At 45.0% G+C, this 20,763-nt stretch overlaps 3 protein-coding genes across 5 annotated transcripts in view; 1 reads left to right on the top strand and 2 right to left on the bottom strand.

Annotated features, from left to right (window-relative positions):
* ATPAF1 (ATP synthase mitochondrial F1 complex assembly factor 1) overlaps positions 1–5,862 on the bottom strand; it is a 30,481-nt gene extending 24,619 nt beyond the window's left edge. The window contains exons 1-2 of one of the 2 annotated variants that reach the window (XM_055341566.1): positions 5,552–5,862; positions 2,402–2,510 (exon numbers count right to left, since the gene is read on the bottom strand). In XM_055341566.1, coding sequence (XP_055197541.1) covers positions 2,402–2,510; positions 5,552–5,862 — 420 coding nt within the window. The remainder of the gene's footprint in view (positions 1–2,401; positions 2,511–5,551) is intronic. The other variant, XM_055341567.1, reaches the window with a different exon arrangement.
* Positions 5,863–9,853: 3,991 nt separating this feature from the next.
* TEX38 (testis expressed 38) lies at positions 9,854–10,929 on the top strand. The gene is made up of 2 exons (XM_055341565.1): positions 9,854–9,890; positions 10,337–10,929. The coding sequence occupies exons 1-2, from the start codon at positions 9,854–9,856 to the stop codon at positions 10,927–10,929; spliced, it is 630 nt and encodes a 209-aa protein (XP_055197540.1).
* Positions 10,930–14,193: 3,264 nt separating this feature from the next.
* The window catches only part of EFCAB14 (EF-hand calcium binding domain 14), a 42,181-nt gene continuing 35,611 nt past the window's right edge, over positions 14,194–20,763 (bottom strand). For both annotated transcript variants that reach the window (XM_055341563.1, XM_055341564.1), the window contains one exon: positions 14,194–16,237. In XM_055341563.1, the coding sequence (XP_055197538.1) occupies positions 16,062–16,237 (176 nt within the window). In that variant the 3' untranslated portion in view covers positions 14,194–16,061. The remainder of the gene's footprint in view (positions 16,238–20,763) is intronic.

Raw genomic sequence — 20,763 nt, 5'->3', positions numbered from 1 at the left:
TGTGGGACTCGATCCCACGACCCTGGGATCACGACTTGAGCCAAAGGCTCAAGGCTCAACCACTGAGCTACCCAAGCATCCTGTCCCGGTTTAGGCATTTTTTTTTTTTTTAATTTATGATAGTCATACACAGAGAGAGAGAGAGGCAGAGACACAGGCAGAGGGAGAAGCAGGCTCCATGCACTGGGAGCCCGACGTGGGATTCGATCCTGGGTCTCCAGGATCGCGCCCTGGGTCAAAGGCAGGCGCCAAACCATTTTTAAAAGTAATAACACAACACCCCTAAAACCAGTCAGCATTTGCTGTCTATGTATTTACGATAATTTCACATATAGGTGAGAGAGCCTCTGATGACTGCATTAGGTTTCACAGAATAGTTGTGCTCAAGAACTTTATATATTAAAGTTCACTTATAAAAATTTCACTTATAGAGAAATTTCACTCATACCATCTACAAAATAAGTATTTTATTAAAAAGTTCTTTCCTTGGGGCATCTGGGTAGCTCAGTTGGTTAAGCATCTAACTCTTGGTTTCAGCTCAGATCATGACCTCATGGGTCCTGAGATGGAGCTCCACATCAACCCTCCGCACTCAGCAGGGAATCTCCTTGAAGATTCTCTTCCTCTGGGGACACCTGGGTCGCTCAGCGGTTGAGTGTCTGCCTTTGGCTCAGGGCATGATCAAGTCCCACCTCGGGCTTCCTGCATAGAGCCTGCTTCTCCCTCTGCCTGTGTCTCTGCCTCTCTCTCTCTGTGTCGTTCATGAATAAATAAAATAAAAAAAAAAAAAGATTCTCTTCCTCTGCCCCTCCCTCCATTCTCATGTGCACTCAAGTGCACGCACTCTCTTTCAGGGTCCTGGGATCCGATCCTGCATGGGGTTCCCTGCTCAGTGGGGAGTCTGCCTCTCCCTCTCCGTCTGGACCTGTCCCACCAGTGCTAGTGTTCTTTCTAGTAAATAAATAAAGAAATCTTAAAAAAAAAAAAACCCTAAAAGTTCTTTCCTTTATATTACAGCTAGGGCATTATATTGATTTTTTTCCCCCCTGAAATTATGTGTACTAGTGGGTTACATTGTCTACTTTTCACTTGAGGGTACAAAATGGAGAATTAAGAAATTTTTTTATAAGAAAGGCTCATGTGGTAGGGAGCCAATGACTCAGAGTAAAGAAAAGGATTTGCAAATGGAGTCATTAGCAGCCTTCTATCTAGCTAGGTAAGAAACACAGTAAGTCATTATTTACCCAAGAGTTGCCATAATTTAAGTTACATCTTGATTTATGTTTGCATTTTGTCATTATGAAGTTGAATTGCTAAGTCTGTTTACAAAAGGGGGCAAAAGGCTTTCCCATGTCATACTGAAAGTTTGTAATACAGTAATACTTCCAAGAGCCACGGATTGTAACATTGGCACTATAAATGTTTATTATAGGAAATTACATTTATTAAAATATTTGTAGTAGAGGCTTGTTTGTTCACATAAAGTTCTAAACTATGTTTGTCATAGGAGGTTGAACTTGCTCCTCAAATTAAGTGACTTGCTTTTGTTCTAATGAACTTAATCAGTTATTAAAAGATTGAGTGGATACTCTTTTTTTTTTTTTTTAAATTGAGTGGATACTCTTAAATTTAGAATACTCAAGGCAAAAAAACTTACTGTCCAAATTAAATAGACCTCTCTCTTTCTAAAACATAGTGCAGAATCCCAATTTTACACTGTATGTTATTTCAGGCCCAAATTGCCCATACCTGGATTATTACATATACTTCCTGGTTTTAGCCTCTCCCACTCCAATTCGTTCTGTGTACCAGAACAAATGTGTACTAACCAATACTAAGTATTTTTCAAATTATAGATTGTGAAATCAATTTACTGGATTGTGGCCAAAGATTTTTAAGGGAAAAAAAAGTGCATTGCATGTAGTAAAAGCATTGTTTTATAAAAACTCTGCTTCAGCTACAGTCATATACAATTGTGTGTACTGAACTGCAGTGTAAAATACATTTCTTACTGTGTATCATGATCAAAAGTTTGAAAAGCACTGTACAAAAAAAAGCACCATGCTTTTCCCCAGCTCTGATTCTTGTCTAAGGATAAGAATAGCTATTAAGCACTTTTTTCCCCCTAATCCCTAGAACCCACTGCCATGTGTGCTTTGCCTTGACCTACTGCACCCCCCCGGAGCTTGGATTGCCTTTTTCATCCCTCTAGATCTCTACCATGATTACAGTACCTGGCCAGAAAGAGCAGGATACCATTTATGGATGGAGACTGAGCTGTGTAGAGAGAGGCTACGTTCAGTTCATCCAGCTGGCCCATCAGTGAGTCCACTCCCAGGATAGGGTTGAGGGATGGGGATGCAGTACACTGGTGAGCCAATAAACACAAAGAGGGTCTTACCTTCTGTTCTACACATCTGATAAAGTCACCTTGCTTGGAGTGTCCCACTGGCTGCTTCCGAAACTCAATGCGCTTTTCTAGTCGGGATTCAAAAGCAGCTGGGTCAGACCTGATTAAAGGTAAACCAAAAGTGAAACCACTTGGGACATTTTGAATTTGGAAATAACAAAGCATCATGTTCCACTTCCAGAGAGAGAAAGAGAGAGAGAGAGAGAGAGAGAGAGAGAGAGAGAGAGAGAAGACACGGGCATTCAATAGCAAAGGATTTGATCCTTTGATCTTCCAGATCAAGAAACTGGACAAGGAAATTCAGTTATTTACTATTAATCTTTAAGGGGCCTGTGTAACATTCTTCTCTTGCAGGTTATTTCCTAGAGTGATGCAGAGCTTGGCCCCTTAGGTACTTATACTCTGGGTCCTTGGAATTCAAATCCTCAAGATGGGAAGGGGCCTTTGAAGTTATCTTGCTTGCTCATCCTACTCAAGCAGGAATCCAATAGCATTCCTACTAGGTGTCAAGCTTTTACTTTAACGCATCTAGCTCTTAGACATCTTCACCCCATTCAGAGGTTCAACATCTGTTAATCCAGATCCAGATGATTTAGGGGCTTTAAAAACAGTGAATTCTGGGGCAGCCCTGGTGGCACAGCGGTTTGGTGCTGCCTGCAGCCTGGGGTGTGATCCTGGAGACCCCGGATCGAGTCCCATGTCGGGCTCCCTGCATGGAGCCTGCTTCTCCCTCTGCCTGTGTCTCTGCCTCTCTCTCTGTGTCTATGAATAAATAAATAAAATCTTAAAAAAAAATAAAAAACAGTGAATTCTGTAGGATAAGATTTAGCACCTGAGTTTCTTCCTAACTCTCTCTCCAAAGAATTTGCTCCGGCAGATGAATTATCAGAGCTTGTCCTTTATGTTAAAATGAAGCTGGTCTTCAAGCCTAACGTGTAGTTGGGCTGCCATACTTAAGAATTCTTCAATGTGATATTTGGCCCTGTACACTTTGGGGAAGACATCAAACAGGGATTACAGCTCCATGAGACCTGTAGTGTCATAGGTCTGCAGGATCCAAGGACATCCTGATCACTTCTCTGGTGGACTGCTTCCTGATGAAGGCATCGTATGGAGCCCCTCTTCCATAAAACTCAGTTCCAGAGGTGACATCAAGCACTACTCCCTTCATACCATTACATGGGCAGATCTTCTTCCTCCCCTCCGTTGCAGGCCACCAACTCAGTGCAAAGTCACTCCAGGGATCCTGTCCTGTGGGGTGTGGCACCTGCTCCACTAGGGCTGTAAATGCTAGGACCAGGATTAGTGCTGCAAGCATCCACAGCCACACCTGGGCCTGCCATGGTGAGTGGACAGAGTGAGGAGTGGCCTAAGTCTGTGCATTCCTACCTTGGACATCTTTTATCATTAAAAATGTTCTGAGCCTAAATCTATCCAATCATATCTTCACACTCAGGACAAGAAAAAATGTATAATCCCTTTCATCTGAGTACTTGAAAATTGCTCTTGTCGCCCCCTAAATTTTTCTCTAGGTCAAATTTCCTTAGTTCTTTTGGCCTCTCTTCATATACGTGATTTGTGAATATTTCCTCACTATAAAGCTGCTCTCTGGACACCCTCCAGTTTGTCCATACTCTAGATACAGTAGGTCTACAGGTAGATCAAATACTCCCAATTCACTGGTGCAAAGTGTGACGCAAAAATCCAGATACTAGGCTTAAGGGGTCAACAGGGCACATAGCCTTATCCCACTGTTGGTTCACACCAAACTTGTGGCTGGTGCTCCAAGAGCCCAGGTTTTAGTGAATATAGAGAGACTGACAGACTCTGCAGGATTAAGAACCTTGTATGGAAACTAAGGAAGATGGACATTATCTAGTCAGTGAGGGTGCTTTGGAAAGCTCACTCTTTAGAAGATAAGAGTATGTGTAAATATTGATGGGAATGATCTGGTGGAGGAGTAAAGCCATTCCATTCATTGGTTCATGAGTAAGAGTGAATGGGAAGTATTCAGAGTCTGAGTAGACAATTCTCCTAAGATGCCTGCCTGTGAAAGGGAAGAAAAGCCTGGAGGGGAATGTAGGTCAAGAAAAGGCTTTCAAGAAGGAAATCCTTGAGTGTATTTGAATACTGCTGGAAAGAGCGCAAAAAACGTTCATGCCTTTACTGACATTTTTCAGAAAGGGAAGAAAGATCACCACAGCAGCAGTGAGATGGACTGGGGTGAAGTGGGGCAGGCTCGCTAAGGGACGACTGCAAGAGTCCAGAAGATGATGGAGGAGTAAATGAAGGCCATGGAAGTAGAGAGGAGACAAAACTCAAAGTTACAGGGCACAGTTCCCGGTTTTCTTCCTAAGACAGCTGCCCGCCTACCTGCCAGATTGTCGCCCAGGCCCCTCTAATCCCCTTTCACTCCTTCAGCTCTGTCCACCTCCACTATTCAGACCCTCCCTGGGCCCCCTTACACCCGCCCACCTCGAGCCTCTGGATCTCCAAGTCCTTTTATCTGGAAGCTGAGGGGTAGTGTAAGGAACCCTGGATCCCAAATCAGATGAATCCCAAACAGCCCTGTGGCCTCTGGCAGGTCTCGGACTCTGTTTCCTCCTCTTAAAGACAGGGTTCAAGGGCCGGTCCAACTGTGAGCCCAGTAGTCCGGGAGCCCTGCTCCCTCCCCCAGCTTCTTTCCCTGCAGTCGGGGCTGCGGCCTGAGGCCTGGAAGCGGAGCTCCCGGCCAGGCCTCAGGGACTCAGCATGCGACCCCGCCTACGTCGCGCCCCGCTAGGGAAGCTTCACGCTCCCATTCTACAAGCAGGGCAGGTGTCCTGGAAACGGCGGTTCCATCCCGGCTGACGCAGGATCCCGCCGCGGCGCCTGGAGAACTTGGGCGCGGGGCAGGGCGCGGGGCAGGGCGCGGGGCAAGGCGGGAGCCTGGGCCCCGCAGGGACGCCGAGGGCCGAGCCGAGCCGCAGCGCGACGTCAGCCGGCCGCGCCGCTCCTCCGCGCGCGCAGCTCCCCTCCGGGCGCCGGCACAGGGCCGCACGGGGTCCCCGAAGCGCCGCAGGCGTCGGACGCGGCCGCCCCTTCCTTTCCCTTCCCTTCCCTTCCCTTCCCTTCTCTTCCCTTCCCGCCCGCCGCCCGCACCTGCGCAGCTGCTGGATCTTGTCCCGGTAGCGGTCGTAGAAGGGGTTGGCCTCGAGCTCCGCCCCGACCCCGCCGCCGTCGGCCCGGCCGGAGCCGCGGCGCACCGGGAACACGCGCAGCTGCGCGGCGGACACGAGCCCCAGGCCCAGGGCGCGGCTGCGCACGGCGCACAGGCCCCGGTACCGCCCGGCCACCTGCAGCACGGCCGGGCCCGTGCCAGCCGCCGCCGCCATGGCCGCCATTGCCGCCGCCTCCTCCGCCTCCTCGTCCGCGGGCGCGGCGGCCTCAGCTTGCTCGCGCGCCTGCTCCATCGCGCTCCGGGTCCGCCGCGCCCGCGCTCCGGCCCCGAGGTTCCGCGCGCGCAGGGTTCCGGGGCCCCGGCCCCCCGCCCGGTTGCAGCGCGCCTGGAAGCCGTCTCCCGGCGCTCTGGGTGCCCTTCAGCATCTGGAACCCTGCGAGATGCCAGCCTTGTCTCCGGACAAGCCTTTATTTCGGCTGGTTTCTCTAGATTTATGTATTCGTCTGAGAGAGAGAGAGAGAGAGAGAGAGAGAGAGAGAGCGCGAGCACAGGCGGGGCAAGGGAGGGGGAGAAGCAACTCCTCTCGCGGAGCTGGGAGCCCGATGTGGGACTCCATCCCAGCACCCTGGGATCATCACCCGAGCCACCCCAGGCGCCCCTCTTTTGGCTGCTTTTGATTCTTGTAATGCTCTTTCCTTCACCTCTGTTGACCCAATACCACCATCTTCTTCATCCCCTTGAACCAAGTAGGATTTCTCGGTGTCAGACACAGAGACCTCAACATCTGTGTCTCACCTGCTGCCAGCCCTGGGGCAAGCCCACTGCAGTGGCAACGACCAGTTTGCCTTCGTGGAAGTCCTTGTCTGGGTCTTACTGGTAGAAACCCCGCCTGAATGGTGGACTCCCCCCTGGGGGCAGGGCCAGGGCCAGGGCCTCCAGCGTTTCTCAGGCCACCCTGCACTCATAGGCCCTGGCCTGTGCTGGAAGTAGTGTGGTGGACTCTGAGACTAGGAAGTCCTTCCAGTGTGCTCACCTATACCTGCCTCAGGATCCTTGCACTGGTTGATGATCCCTCTGCTCAGATCTGCATCAGCCATTTATGATTCAGTTCATGAGTCAGCACCTCAAAGCTATTTTTCTTGATGGACACTGTCCCTTTATATTCTTTATCCCATTACGTTATTTTATCTTCTTCATAGCAGTTATGACCATCTGAAATGCTTAGGTATTTATTTTCTTGTTTACTAATTCATGGATCTTACATTCTAGTGGGATGAGGGACAAAAAATAAAGTTGACCCTTGAGCAACATGGGTTTGAATTGCACAGATCCACATACACGTGGACTTTTAACAACACTGTAAATGTGTTTTGTCTTATGATTTCTTTTTTTTAATTTTTATTTATTTTTTGTCTTATGATTCCTTTAACATTTTTCTTTTATCTAGCTTATTTTATTTGTAAGAATATAGTATATAAGAGATGCCTGGGTACCTCAGTCAGTTCAGCATCAGACTCTTGACCTTGGCTCAGCTCATGATCTCGAGGTCCTGGGATTGAGCCCTTTGACGGGCTCCATGCTCAGCACAGATCTGCCTGAGTCTCTCTGTTCCTCCCCACTGCTTATGTGCACGTGCTTTCTCTCTCTCTCTCAAAAATAAACCTTAAAAAAGAATACAATATATAATACATATACATAATATGTGTTAATCAATAGCTTGTGTTATTGGTAAGGTTTCTGGTCAACAGTAGGCTATTAGTAGATAAGTTTGAGGGAGTCAGAAGTTGCACATGGATTTTCAACTGTGCAGAGGTCATAGTCCCTAATCCCCATGTTGTTCAAGGGTAAGTTGTAATGTTAGATAATGATACATGTTATGGCAAAAAAACGAAGCAGGCTGAGAGAGATGGAGACAAGAGGACACTTGAGCAGAATGCTGACGGAAATGAGGGAATCATCTGTCTGGATATCTGGGAGAAGAGCCTTTCGGATTGAAGGAACAGCAAATGCCTTGATGCAGGAGCATGCTTGCCCTATTTGTGGAATAGCTAGGAGGTTCTTTTTTTTTTAAGATTTTATTTATTTAATCATGAGAGAAAAGAGAGAGAGAGAGAGAGAGAGAGAGAGAGAGAGAGAGAGGCACAGACACCAGCAGGGGGAGAAGCAGGCTCCATGCAGGGAGCCCGATGTGGGACTCGATCCCGGGACTCCAGGTCCAGGATCATGCCCTGTGGCAAAGGCAGACACACAACCCTGAGCCACCCAGGCATCCCTAGCAAAGAGGTTCTTATGTGAAGAGGTATGGGGAGGGGTAGTTAGATCACTTCGGGCTCTGTAGACCTTGCTTAAGGATTTTGGTTTTTATTCTGAGTAAGGGGAAAAGGCACTGTAGGTTTTGAGCAGAGAAGTAACATGTTCTTCTTATTTTTAACCTACTTGTTAAAAGGATCATTCTGGCTTCTGACAAAATACAGGGTTGGGGGAGCAAGGATGGAAGCTCTCCCAAGGTGACCAGTTTGTCCTAGTTTACTCAAGACTTTCCTGGTTTTAGCGTAGAAAATAATATGTCCTGGAAAACCTCCTCAGTCCCAGGCAACCGGGTCTCCCTGTAGGGTGACCAGTACTCCAAGCAGGGGAGGGTGGTGCATAGAATGCAGTAGTAGTGGTAGGAAAGTAGTCACATTCCAGATGTGTGTTGAAGGCAATGCCTAATGATTGTGCTAACAGAGTGAACGTGGCTGTGAGCAAATGAAAGGAGCTGAGGGTGACATCCAGGCTTTTGGTCTGAACAACTGGAAAGGCAGAGTTGCCATTTACAGAGAGGAGGAAGGCTGGGGTAGATTTTGGAGGATGGATGATTGGGAGTCTGGCTTTGGGCATGTTCATCTGAGATAACTTGATAGACTTAATCCCCTTAAAGGTAGGCATGTCAACCTGGCTGTGAGGTGAATGAGTCCAAAGTCCTGAGGAGCAGTTTGGGCTGGAGATAGAAGGCGTGAGCTGTTAGTGCCTGTGTAACACTTAAAGCCATGAGTCTGGATGAGACCACTGACGGAATGAAAGTGGACGGAGGGCTGAGGCCTGAGCACGCTGGCATTTAGAGAGCAGGGAAAAGAGAAATCAGCAATGAGACTGAAAAGCAGGAGCCAAGGAGATAGGAGAGCCAAGCAAGCAGAACCTGGAGGAAAATCCACACTGAATAGTGCCCCACATCACATGCCGGGGGTGGGGGGCTACAGAGAATAAGTAATAAAATGGTGCCAGTAGCTGAACTGGCCCAGGGGTGCAACTCAGGGCTTCACTAGGGAAGGGCTTTCTAACTGGACCACCTCAGGATGTGCCGCGAGTCTCCCACTCAGGGGAGTCTTGTGGTGCCGGCTGCTGAGGAGGGGAGATCTACCCCCGGGGTTCAAGCTCCTGACAGAGCTGGACTACACAACTCTCAAAGTCCCTTCAAACTGGAGATGATGGGATTTGGGGAGGCCAGTAGAAACAACTGTCCCAGAGTAAGGGGACTGAGCTGGGCTTGGAAGACAAGCAGGTGTACACCCAGGGGGTAGCGGGGAGGGCACTTCTAAGTAGAGGAGCGGTGTGAGCAAAACGCCAGAGATGTAAATAGGCCAGGTATGTTCAAGAGTCTGGCTGGGTCAGAGCATAAGGTATATGAAGGATAGGGAGGAAGGTGAGGCTGGAAAGAGATGTAGGGCTGGCTGGCAGGGAGCTCCCACAGGGCCTGAGGCCCAGGAAACATTGGCTAACACCTATTGAAGGAAGGTAACTAAACAAGAGATTCTAAGAGTGAAGGACGGAGGCGCTGATCACTTAGTTGCCTTGAGCAGATTTTCTCCTGTAGCTTGGTTATAGAAGTCTTGAAGGCAAGGCTGCCCAAAGTTGTGTATGCTCCCTGCCCTGCTCCCCACTGGTGACAGGTGTCCATCAACTGTTTCTTAAAGCCCAGCAACATGGATAGACCTCTAAGACACATGGGGGCCTCTCTAAGAGTTCACCATAAGGGGTGGAGGGCAGACAATTCGGTGGGGGGATCAGTCCCAGGCAGTAGAGACACACTAGGCCTAGGAGACACCATTGGATGGAATCTCTTCCTTCTGTTAACCCAAGACCTCATAAGCACTGCCCCTAGAATGTTTAATGCTCAGAACCCAGTGACCTCAGCTTTAGGGAACAATGGAACTAAGCACTCCAGGGCCTTCTATTGGCTGGGCAGATGGGTAAGTGAGCTCCTTCTCCCCAGAGCCATCAACTGGGTACCAAGGCTCGACCTTATGGATTCCCAGCAGGAGGATCTGAGCCTCCCTGGTGGTAAATGCCCCTTCAGTCTCTGTCCCTTACCCTGTACCTTAGCTTGGGGCAGATACTCAGGGAAGACCTTTTACATGGATGGGGTGGTGGCTGCCTGCGTGGAGGAGTGCTAAGCAGTTAGGATATTGTTTCCTCTAGGAAACTAGGGATCGGTGGCAGAGAATCATTGTTTCTCCACTGAACCAGAAGGGGGTTACTATGAATACCCCAGGCCATCACGGCTGAATGGGTATGTGGGTATGATGGAATAGGATGGGTCACCGGTGTCCCTGTCACCTGTAAACTCTTGCTTCCTTGATGGGCTCTGCCATTAGTAAGGTTTCTCAAATCGGATTGGATGGGTCCAGGGTTGGGAGCAAGAGGCTCGACTGAGTCTGGGCAGGTCATGCTTTCCCTAGACCTAGCTTTCCTTATCTTGCCTTGCCTCTTTTTCTTTCTTGCCTTAGTGTGGGTCTCATTGTACTTTGGATTCCTGGGGCTGTGTTCTGTGGTAACTGGTGGCTGCATTCTCTTTCTGCACTGGAGGAAGAACTTGAGGCGGGAAGAGCGTGCCCAGGCGTGGGTGGAGGTGATGAGAGCTGCCACGTTCACCTACAGCCCACTGTTGTACTGGATTAACAAGCATCGGTATTATGGCATGAACACAGCCATCAACATGGGGCCTCCCCCTGCTGCCACCAAGACTGAGACTGAGGTCCAGAATTCAGATCCTCTATGGGAGTTGGACATCTCTGAGAGCAGGAGCTCTGTTGCAGAAGACAGCAGCCCCAAGGTGGAGGGCCCTGCCCTGCTACAACCTGCATTGCAGCCCCTACTTTCCCCAATGCTGCGGTCCCAGACCAGCTCCCCACTTCCAGTTCCCATCTTTCAGGAGGTGCCCTTTTCCATTTCCCTGTGCAACCTGCCTCCAGTGATGAACCACTCAGTTTCCTACCCTTTGGACACCTGTCCTGAAAGGAACATCCACTTCCATTCCCTACCCACGATGGCCCATGGAGACCACTGCTTCAATGCCAAGCCTTTTGCTTCAGAGTTGTAGCCTGCTCTGATGGCGGGAGCTGGAGGTATCAGGCGCAGAGCTGGAAAATGGAGCTAACCCAAGGGAGGTGGTATTAACAGAGGCCAGAGCCCATCTGGATGTCACATTATGAAAGACTGAAAAAAAAGCTGAAAGCTCCCTTGTGTCTCATTTGTTGTTAGAAGGCAATGTCCCTCCCCTGTTGGATGGGGGCACTTTGCAAACTGAGCTGAAGTTCACCAAGTCATAAACAGGAACCAGAGGGTTGGCTGTGGGAAAAGAGTGAATCAGCAACATCCCTCTATTCAGTATTTAAGACCAAAAAAACCCCACATTCCAGACTGTGGGCCAGGTATCCAGCCAGGGGCACTGCTATTCTGTGGGACATTAAAAATTGCTGCCACCAGAGAGCTGCTGGGGGTGCATGAGCTATGGCAATTCAGTGGCCACGTCACACGCAAAACAAGTCATGAGATCCACGAGCCACATTGCATTGCTGGCTGAACTGCATTCTTTACTGATGATGCACTGAGATCTTTTATGGTTGTCTCTACATTAATACAAGAAAACTGCCAAATGGACCTCACAATCCTCCTCTTATAAGGGGAGAGACAGGTTCCAAGGGCATTTGCTATATTGCTTTTATGTTGCAGAGCCAGGTCTCAATTTTATATCTGTCTAGCACCAAAGTTCTTGGTCTTCTCAGCAAACACCATGGTGTCCCCTCCCTAAAGATAAGTCGTTAGAAAACACTTGGCAAATGATTGTGTTTGTGTGTGTGTGTCTGCAGGGTGTAATTAATGTGGTTGATAGACTGGCTTAGGAGAAGGGCTGGCCACTGAACCCTCTAAAATTACATATAAAATGTTTTTTTTCTTTTTAAATTATCAAAGGGATCCATGGACCTTCCGAAAATTAATATCCACTATATGGGGATATTAATTTCTGTGCAGTTTGGAAACAATCCTAAAAGCAGAGACAAAGAGAATATTGGCTATTTGGTTCCACCTTTTTTTTTTTTTATGATAGTCACACACACACACACACACAGAGAGGCAGAGACATAGGCAGAGGGAGAAGCAGGCTCCATGCACCGGGAGCCTGATGTGGGATTCGATCCCGGGTCTCCAGGATCACGCCTTAGGCCAAAGGCAGGCGCCAAACCGCTGCGCCACCCAGGGATCCCTGGTTCCACTTTAAAGGAAGCCCAGCTCCACCCAGGATATAACCCCAGGATATAAATTTTCCCCATGAAGAAATGAAAATGAAGAAATCATCTCACCATATTTGTAAATGAGATAAGCTTTATGTAGTCACCCCTGAAGGGAAAGGCCCCCCCAGATCATGTATGTTTGCTTATGTGTGTGTAATCCCAGAATCCTAGTAAATATGAAGAATTTTTATTATTTTTTTCCCCCTGTGTGAAAAAGTCCTAGCCCCTATATGACCTCTCTCTTGTAATGGATTTCATTCTCCGCCCTGCCACCTGTATAAAAGACAGTGGAACATTCCTTGTAAACATGCTTTTCCACTGAACCTTAAAAAAAAAACAACAAAAACTCCAAGAACCAACCAAACAAAAAAACCCAACCAAGCAACCAACCAGACGAAAAAAAAAACAAAAACAAAAACAAAAAACAAAAACCTAAAACACAAAACACTAACAGAGACCAAGTGGAGTTTGGCTGATACAGAGAGACGAAGGGACTCCCTCTCCCTTTATCCCACTGCCTCTAGCCCGGCAGATGCCCAAGCAGCAGCCTTCACTTCTTCAGGCTAGATGATGCAGTTCTTAAGGCAGATTCTTCACCATCTGTTAGTTCTTGCTTTTGAAAGGATAAAGGAGTCTATAAAAATAGGGATCAAAGCAGATTTTTGTTTTCTTAGTAATTGAAGGTATGAGGTGGGGGGAACCTTTAGTCACAGACACAGTAGGAGAAAAAGGAAATGTTTTATTTAGATAAATTAAAATAGCTGTATTACTGATATGAAATAAGCAAAGCGTAAGTCATAGAGACTTTGAATTCATTCACTCCCCAAAGGGAACCAAAATTGCTCATACATTACCAAAATAGCTCCACTAAAGCAAAGTAGATTTACGTCTCTTAATATGAGAAAACAACAAGGTAGGTTAGGTTCGTATAACAAACAATACACACTCTATAAAGTCTCAGGAATACCCAAATGCATTCTGGTTTGGATATGAAAGAAGGGACCACATCTAGCTGGTGTTGGTAAGTAAGCCAATGAGGTGTGTAGCAAACAAAAGCTGTCACTAAAAACAACTCAACAGCAAGCCATTATGAGTATGAGCCCATCACAGTCAAAGTCTTCAACTGTGACCGGCAAGACCAGCAGTGGAAGTGGGGGCAACAGAGTAATGTCCAGCAAAGCAACGTAAAGTGAGGAAACACCAATGGAAGGAAAAGTAGCAGGTGAGGGGTGTCCTCTTCAGCTTTGCTGTACCAGACACATCCCTAAGTGCCAGGTCCCTCTCTGCCTTAAGATGACAATACACTTACCCCTAAGCCAGGTTCTTTATTCCTTTGATTCTTCTCTTCCTGTAACACCTTTTTGGTCCTCTGATTTTTAGGGAGGCTAAGTAATAAACATTATCCCAGATAATAAAGGCAAAAGAAAAGGACCAAGAAGCACTGCTTTGGGTAACAGGAAAGTAGCAATAGGAGCTGCCAAGGTGAAAAGGTAAAAGTATTTGAAACAAACCCCAAAATCCAATCTTCCTCTTAGAGCTGAGACTAGGGAGGCTTGAGTACAGCTCAAGTCACACGTCGGGTAAGACAACTTCCAAATAAAACACCCAAATTAACACTGAAAAACAAGCTCATCAAACTCAAGCCAATGAATCTCCTCAACCTGGAACAAAAGAGTTCCAGATACCCTCGTTCTGCCTGGGAGATAGGACAGCAGCACAGCAAGGGTATTCACAGTCTGAGAGTGTAGCAGGAATACCTGCCAAATGTGGTAGGGGAGAGGTACCAATACAGCTGGGATGGGAGCCACGTGAGCTTGAGGCGGGACGAAAGGTGATAAACTGAAAAACAAAACTGACTTCTCCAGGTATAGCTATATGATATGAAAGAAAAGTACAGACAACAAAGAGTTAAGGGGTCCTCAGAGTATCTGCCTGTGAATAAGAATTTGAAACTCAAAAGGACAAGCTACATTACCCTCAAGTATATTTCATATAAATCAGTTCTTAAAAAAATACCTTCCAGGTACAGACACGCTATTTATGGTATAGTATATATAAATATAGCAGTATAATTCAGGTTTATTGCTAGAATTTTATTTGGTTGTTACAAAATCTGTAAGGGTATATAGATTTCAAAAGGGGGGGGCAGCATGGAAGGTAGCTAGAAGAAAAAGAGTTGTCTTCAAGTTACCTAAAGTGCCAGGTGAATTTTATGCTATATTTTAACCTTTCCAAGAAAGAAAAAAAGTTCAGATAGGTGAAGGAAGTATTGTCTTAAAACAAAAGAGAGAGAAGCATAAGCCATAATGAGGTAAATAGACACATTAGTAGGAAAAGACCTCATCTTGTTTTAACTAAATTTGAATACTTTCAGAAAAAAACAAATCAGCCAGTGGCCGAACTGAATATCACGTAAAGAAAAAACCAGCCCTTAAATGTTTAAGGGTGCTTGACGGTATCCCTGGGTAACCGGGTAACCTGGACAAAGTTAAAATGTGAACGAGCTCCACTAACGATGTCTGTGCCATGAAAGCTCTAGTTTCTCCCTGACTTGGCCTACAAAACAGTTACATTTCAGTTTTTCCTTTCATGTTGCCCAAAACCTTCTTCGAAGAATAGTATGTGCCCGCATGCGCGTGCGCGCACACGTAACATGGGTGTGTGATTCCTTCCAGTCTGGGGACCTTTTGTACCAGGTCTACAAAGTCTTTAAGGGGAAGAGTATTGTGCTTGTTTATTATGAACTATGAAAAAAACTTGCTGCCATCATGTGATGCCCCCTGCTCCAGGCCTGCCTGATACTGTTTGGCATCCTCTGGACAGAATGCCTCTGGCTGCTTCTGAGCTGACAACTGTGAGGGAACCTGATATAATTTCAGGTGCTGCACTTTACCACCTTTTTGGCGTCAGCCCACAGAGGAATGTACTAGGTACTTTTTGGTAAGCCTTCCGGTAAAATCTCAAGGAGTTCCTCGGGTCAAAATGAGGGGCCAAGCCATCCCTTGCAGCTCCTCCTGGGTAGCTGGGCTGGCATAGCAGAGGATGCAGCCCTGCCATGCAGAATGGAACCTGGACCACAGCTGAGAGTTGGCTACAGTTCTAAGAGAGGCTTGGGTCGGCGAGTGGGGGAAGACAACCTAGCTCACCTGGTGGAGAAAATGTAGCTCCCCACTGGATAACTCTAGGCTCATAAACCCTGAAATAGGATTAAAAGTGAGAAAGGCCCCACCAAGACTTCTCTGATTCACAGGTTGGGACCAGCTGAGTTGGACAGGAACCTTTGTTCCTTTGCCAGAATCTTACTTTCCTGAGCCTGGAGGTAGCACGTGAAGGAGGTGCCTTAAGGAGACATGGACATAGTTTCAGCTGTTAACACGTTAGTGATTTTTAATAACAAGTCATTTGTTCACAGCCTGTTTCAAACCATTCTTCCGACTTCCCACAAAATATGCACAATTCTTTCTTTCATTTTAAATATTTACAAACAGAAAAGGTCTAGCTTTTAAAGGAAAGACATTTTCTGAGTCTGTATAAAGTGCAGCTAATTTAAGGCAAATTTACGTGAAATATAAAAGGTGGCTTACTCTCTATATACATTTTCCAGTTTTAAAAGATAAGGTCTCCTTCCCTTAAAAAAAAAAAAAAAAAAAAAAAAAAATGAGGGCTTGACTTTTTTTCTAGTTTTTGAAATTAAGATCTTTCTGGTTTTAGGAAATCATAGATTTCTGAATATAAGTAAAATGGCCTTCTTTTTTAAAAAAATAACTTTTTTTTTTATAGCTTTTTCAAACAAGTTAAAAGATGGCAATGTGTCTGCTACAGTAGTTTGGAGGACCAGAGGATTGATGGGTAAGTAAAAGGATTGTTTTTGTTAGATGAGTAGGTATTAGGTAGTCCTAGGTATATTATATACCCATTTCTAAAAATATGCCTGATGAGCCTAGACACCTAAAGCTACCCTTAGCTCCAGGAAAGAATATCTTCCATCGCCATCAGAATCAAATGGTCTCAAGGTCTCTAGTCTTGGCATAGCAGAACCTAAGGAATTCCAGATTTCCTGGTAGGTCAGCTTCCCATTCATGTCCTGGCCAGTCTTGTGGAACAAATCCTGAAGATCTGTCGAAAAGGAAATATAAAAAAATGTGTAAGTCCATACATAAAGCTAAATTTACTCAACAGTTTAAAAACACCAGAAAATCAGCACCGCCGGCCCCTCCCCCAGAGGACCAGCTAGACGGACAAGTTCCAGGGGAAGTCAAGGGACTTAAAGTCTACAGAATCAGAAGATACTCCCCCGTGGTATTTTTTTTTTTTCTTTTAGATTTCTGTTTGCTTCTCCCACCTTTTTTTTCCTCTCTTTTTCTTTCTTTCTCTTTTTTCTTCCTTTTTTCTTTTTCTCTTTTCTTTCCTTCTTTCTCTCCTCTCTTTTTCTCATTTTCCCAATACAACTTGTTTTTGGCCACTCTGCACTGACTAGAAGGAAAACCTCACCTCAAAAGAATCAGAAACAGTCCTCTCTCCCACAGAGTTACAAAATCTGGATTACAATTCAATGTCAGAAAGCCAATTCAGAAGCACTATTATACAGCTACTGGTGGCTCTAGAAAAAAGCATAAGGGACTCAAAAGACTTCATGACTGCAGAATTTAGATCCAATCAGGCAGAAATTAAAAATCAGTTGAATGAGATGCAATCCAAACTAGAAGTCCTAACGATGAGGGTTAATGAGGAGGAAGAACCAGTGAGTGACAGAGAGGACAAGTTGATGGCAAAGAGGGAAACTGAGGAAAAAAGAGACAAACAATTAAAAGACCATGAGGATAGATTAAGGGAAATAAACGACAGCCTGAGGAAGAAAAACCTACGTTTAATTGGGATTCCTGAGGGCGCCGAAAGGGACAGAGGGCCAGAATATGTATTTGAACAAATCATAGCTGAAAACTTTCCTAATCTGGGAAGGGAAACAGGCATTCAGATCCAGGAAATAGAGAGATTCCCCCCTAAAATCAATAAAAACTGTTCAACACCTCGACATCTAATAGTTAAGTTTGCAAATTCCAAAGATAAAGAGAAGATCCTTAAAGCAGCAGGAGACAAGAAATCCCTGACTTTTATGGGGAGGAGTATTAGGGTAACAGCAGACTTCTCCACAGAGACGTGGCAGGCCAGAAAGGGCTGGCAGGATATATTCAGGGTCCTAAATGAGAAGAACATGCAACCAAGACTACTTTATCCAGCAAGGCTCTCATTCAAAATGGAAGGAGAGATAAAGAGCTTCCAAGACAGGCAGGAACTGAAAGAATATGTGACCTCCAAACCAGCTCTGCAAGAAATTTTAAGGGGGACTCTTAAAATTCCCCTTTAAGAAGAAGTTCAGTGGAACAATCCACAAAAACAAGGACTGAATAGATATCATGGTGACACTAAACTCATATCTCTCAATAGTAACTCTGAACGTGAACGGGCTTAATGACCCCATCAAAAGGCGCAGGGTTTCAGACTGGATAAAAAAACAGGACCCATCTATTTGCTGTCTACAAGAGACTCATTTTAGACATAAGGACACCTACAGCCTGAAAATAAAAGGTTGGAGAACCATTTACCATTCAAATGGTCCTCAAAAGAAAGCTGGGGTAGCCATCCTTATATCAGATAAACTAAAATTACCCCGAAGACCACTACAGTGAGAGATGAAGAGGGACACTATATCATACTTAAAGGATCTATCCAACAAGAGGACTTAACAATCCTCAATATATATGCCCCGAATGTGGGAGCTCCCAAATATTTAAATCAATTAATAACCAATGTGAAGAAATACTTAGATAATAATACACTTATACTTGGTGACTTCGATCTAGCTCTTTCTATACTCGATAGGTCTTCTAAGCACAACATCTCCAAAGAAACGAGAGCTTTAAATGATACACTGGACCAGATGGATTTCACAGATATCTACAGAACTTTACATCCAAACTCAACTGAATACACATTCTTCTCAAGTGCACATGGAACTTTCTCCATAATAGACCACATACTGGGTCACAAATTGGGTCTGCACCGATACCAAAAGACTGGGATCGTCCCCTGCATATTCTCAGACCATAATGCCTTGAAATTAGAACTAAATCACAACAAGAAGTTTGGAAGGACCTCAAACACGTGGAGGTTAAGGACCATCCTGCTAAAAGATGAAAGGGTCAACCAGGAAATTAAGGAAGAATTAAAAAGATACATGGAAACTAATGAGAATGAAGATACAACCATTCAAAATCCTTGGGACGCAGCAAAAGCAGTCCTAAGGGGGAAATACATCACAATACAAGCATCCATTCAAAAACTGGAAAGAACTCAAATACAAAAGCTAACCTTACACATAAAGGAGCTAGAGAAAAAACAGCAGATAGATCCTACACCCAGCAGAAGAAGAGAGTTAATTAAGATTCGAGCAGAACTCAACGAAATCGAGACCAGAAGAACTGTGGAACAGATCAACAAAACCAGGAGTTGGTTCTTTGAAAGAATTAATAAGACAGATAAACCATTAGCCAGCCTTATTAAAAAGAAGAGAGAGAAGACTCAAATTAATAAAATCATGAATGAGAAAGGAGAGATCACTACCAACACCAAGGAAATAAAAACGATTTTAAAAACATACTATGAACAGCTATATGCCAATAAATTAGGCAATCTAGAAGAAACGGACACATTCTTGGAAAGCCACAAACTACCAAAACTGGAACAGGAAGAAATAGAAAACCTGAACAGGCCAATAACCAGGGAGGAAATTGAAGCAGTCATCAAAACCTTCCAAGACACAAAAGTCCAGGGTAAGATGGCTTCCCAGGGGAATTCTATCAAACGTTTAAAGAAGAAACCATACCTATTCTACTAAAGCTGTTTGGAAAGATAGAAAGAGATGGAGTACTTCCAAATCCGTTCTATGAGGCCAGCATCACCTTAGTTCCAAAACCAGACAAAGACCCCACCAAAAAGGAGAATTATAGACCAATATCCCTGATGAACATGGATGCAAAAATTCTCAACAAGATACTAGCCAATAGGATCCAACAATAAATTAAGAAAATTATTCACCATGACCAAGTAGGATTTATCCCCGGGACACAAGGCTGGTTCAACACTCGTGAAACAATCAATGTGATTCACCATATCAGCAAGAGAAAAACCAAGAACCATATGATCCTCTTGTTAGATTCAGAGAAAGCCTTTGACAAAATACAGCATCCATTCCTGATCAAAACTCTTCAGAGTGTAGGGATAGAGGGAACATTCCTCGACATCTTAAAAGCCATCTACGAAAAGCCCACAGCAAATATCATTCTCAATGGGGAAGCACTGGGAGCCTTTCCCCTAAGATCAGGAACAAGACAGGGATGTCCACTCTCACCACTGCTATTCAACATAGTACTGGAAATCCTAGCCTCAGCAATCAGACAACAAAAAGACATAAAAAGGCATTCAAATTGGCAAAGAAGAAGTCAAACTCTCCCTCTTCGCTGATGACAGGATACTCTACATAGAAAACCCAAGAGCCTCCACCCCAAGATTGCTGGAACTCATACGGCAATTTGGCAGCGTGGCAGGATACAAAATCAATGCCCAGAAATCAATGGCATTTCTATACACTGACAATGAGACTGAAGAAAGAGAAATTAAGGAGTCAATCCCATTTACAATTGCACCCAAAAGCATAAGATACCGAGGAATAAACCTAACCAAATAGGCAAAGGATCTACACCCTAAAAACTATAGAACACTTCTGAAAGAAACTGAGGAAGACACAAAGAGATGGAAAAATATTCCATGCTCATGGATTGGCAGAATTAATATTGTGAAAATGTCAATGTTATCCAGGGCAATTTACACGTTTAATGCAATCCCTATCAAAATACCATGGACTTTCTTCAGAGAGTTAGAACAAATTATGTTAAGATTTGTGTGGAATCAGAAAAGATCCCGAATAACCAGGGGAATTTTAAAAAAGAAAATCATAGCTGGGGGCATCACAATGCCAGATTTCAGGTTGTAGTACAAAGCTGTGGTCATCAAGACAGTGTGGTACTGGCACAAAAACAGACACATAGATCAATGGAACAGAATAGAGAACCCAGAAGTGGACCCTGAACTTTATGGTCAACTAATATTCGATAAAGGAGGAAAGACGATCCACTGGAAGAAAGACAGTCTCTTCAATAAATGGTGCTGGGAAAATTGGACATCCACATGCAGAAGAATGAAACTAGACCACTCTCTTGCACCATACACAAAGATAAACTCAAAATGGATGAAAGATCTAAATGTGAGACAAGATTCCATCAAAATCCTAGAGGAGAACACAGGCAACACCCTTTTTGAACTCAGCCACAGTAACTTCTTGCAAGATACATCCACGAAGGCAAAAGAAACAAAAGCAAAAATGAACTATTGGGACTTCATCAAGATAAGAAGCTTTTGCACAGCAAAGGATACAGTCAACAAAACTAAAAGACGACCTACAGAATGGGAGAAGATATTTGCAAATGACGTATCAGATAAAGGGCTAGTTTCCAAGATCTATAAAGAACTTATTAAACTCAACACCAAAGAAACAAACAATCCAATCATGAAATGGGCAAAAGACA

This window comes from Nyctereutes procyonoides, unplaced genomic scaffold (genome assembly GCF_905146905.1).
Source record: "Nyctereutes procyonoides isolate TBG_1078 unplaced genomic scaffold, NYPRO_anot_genome, whole genome shotgun sequence".
NCBI lineage: Eukaryota > Metazoa > Chordata > Mammalia > Carnivora > Canidae > Nyctereutes > Nyctereutes procyonoides.
Note: the sequence above shows the minus strand (reverse complement) of the source record. Positions and strands in the feature narration are given on the sequence as shown.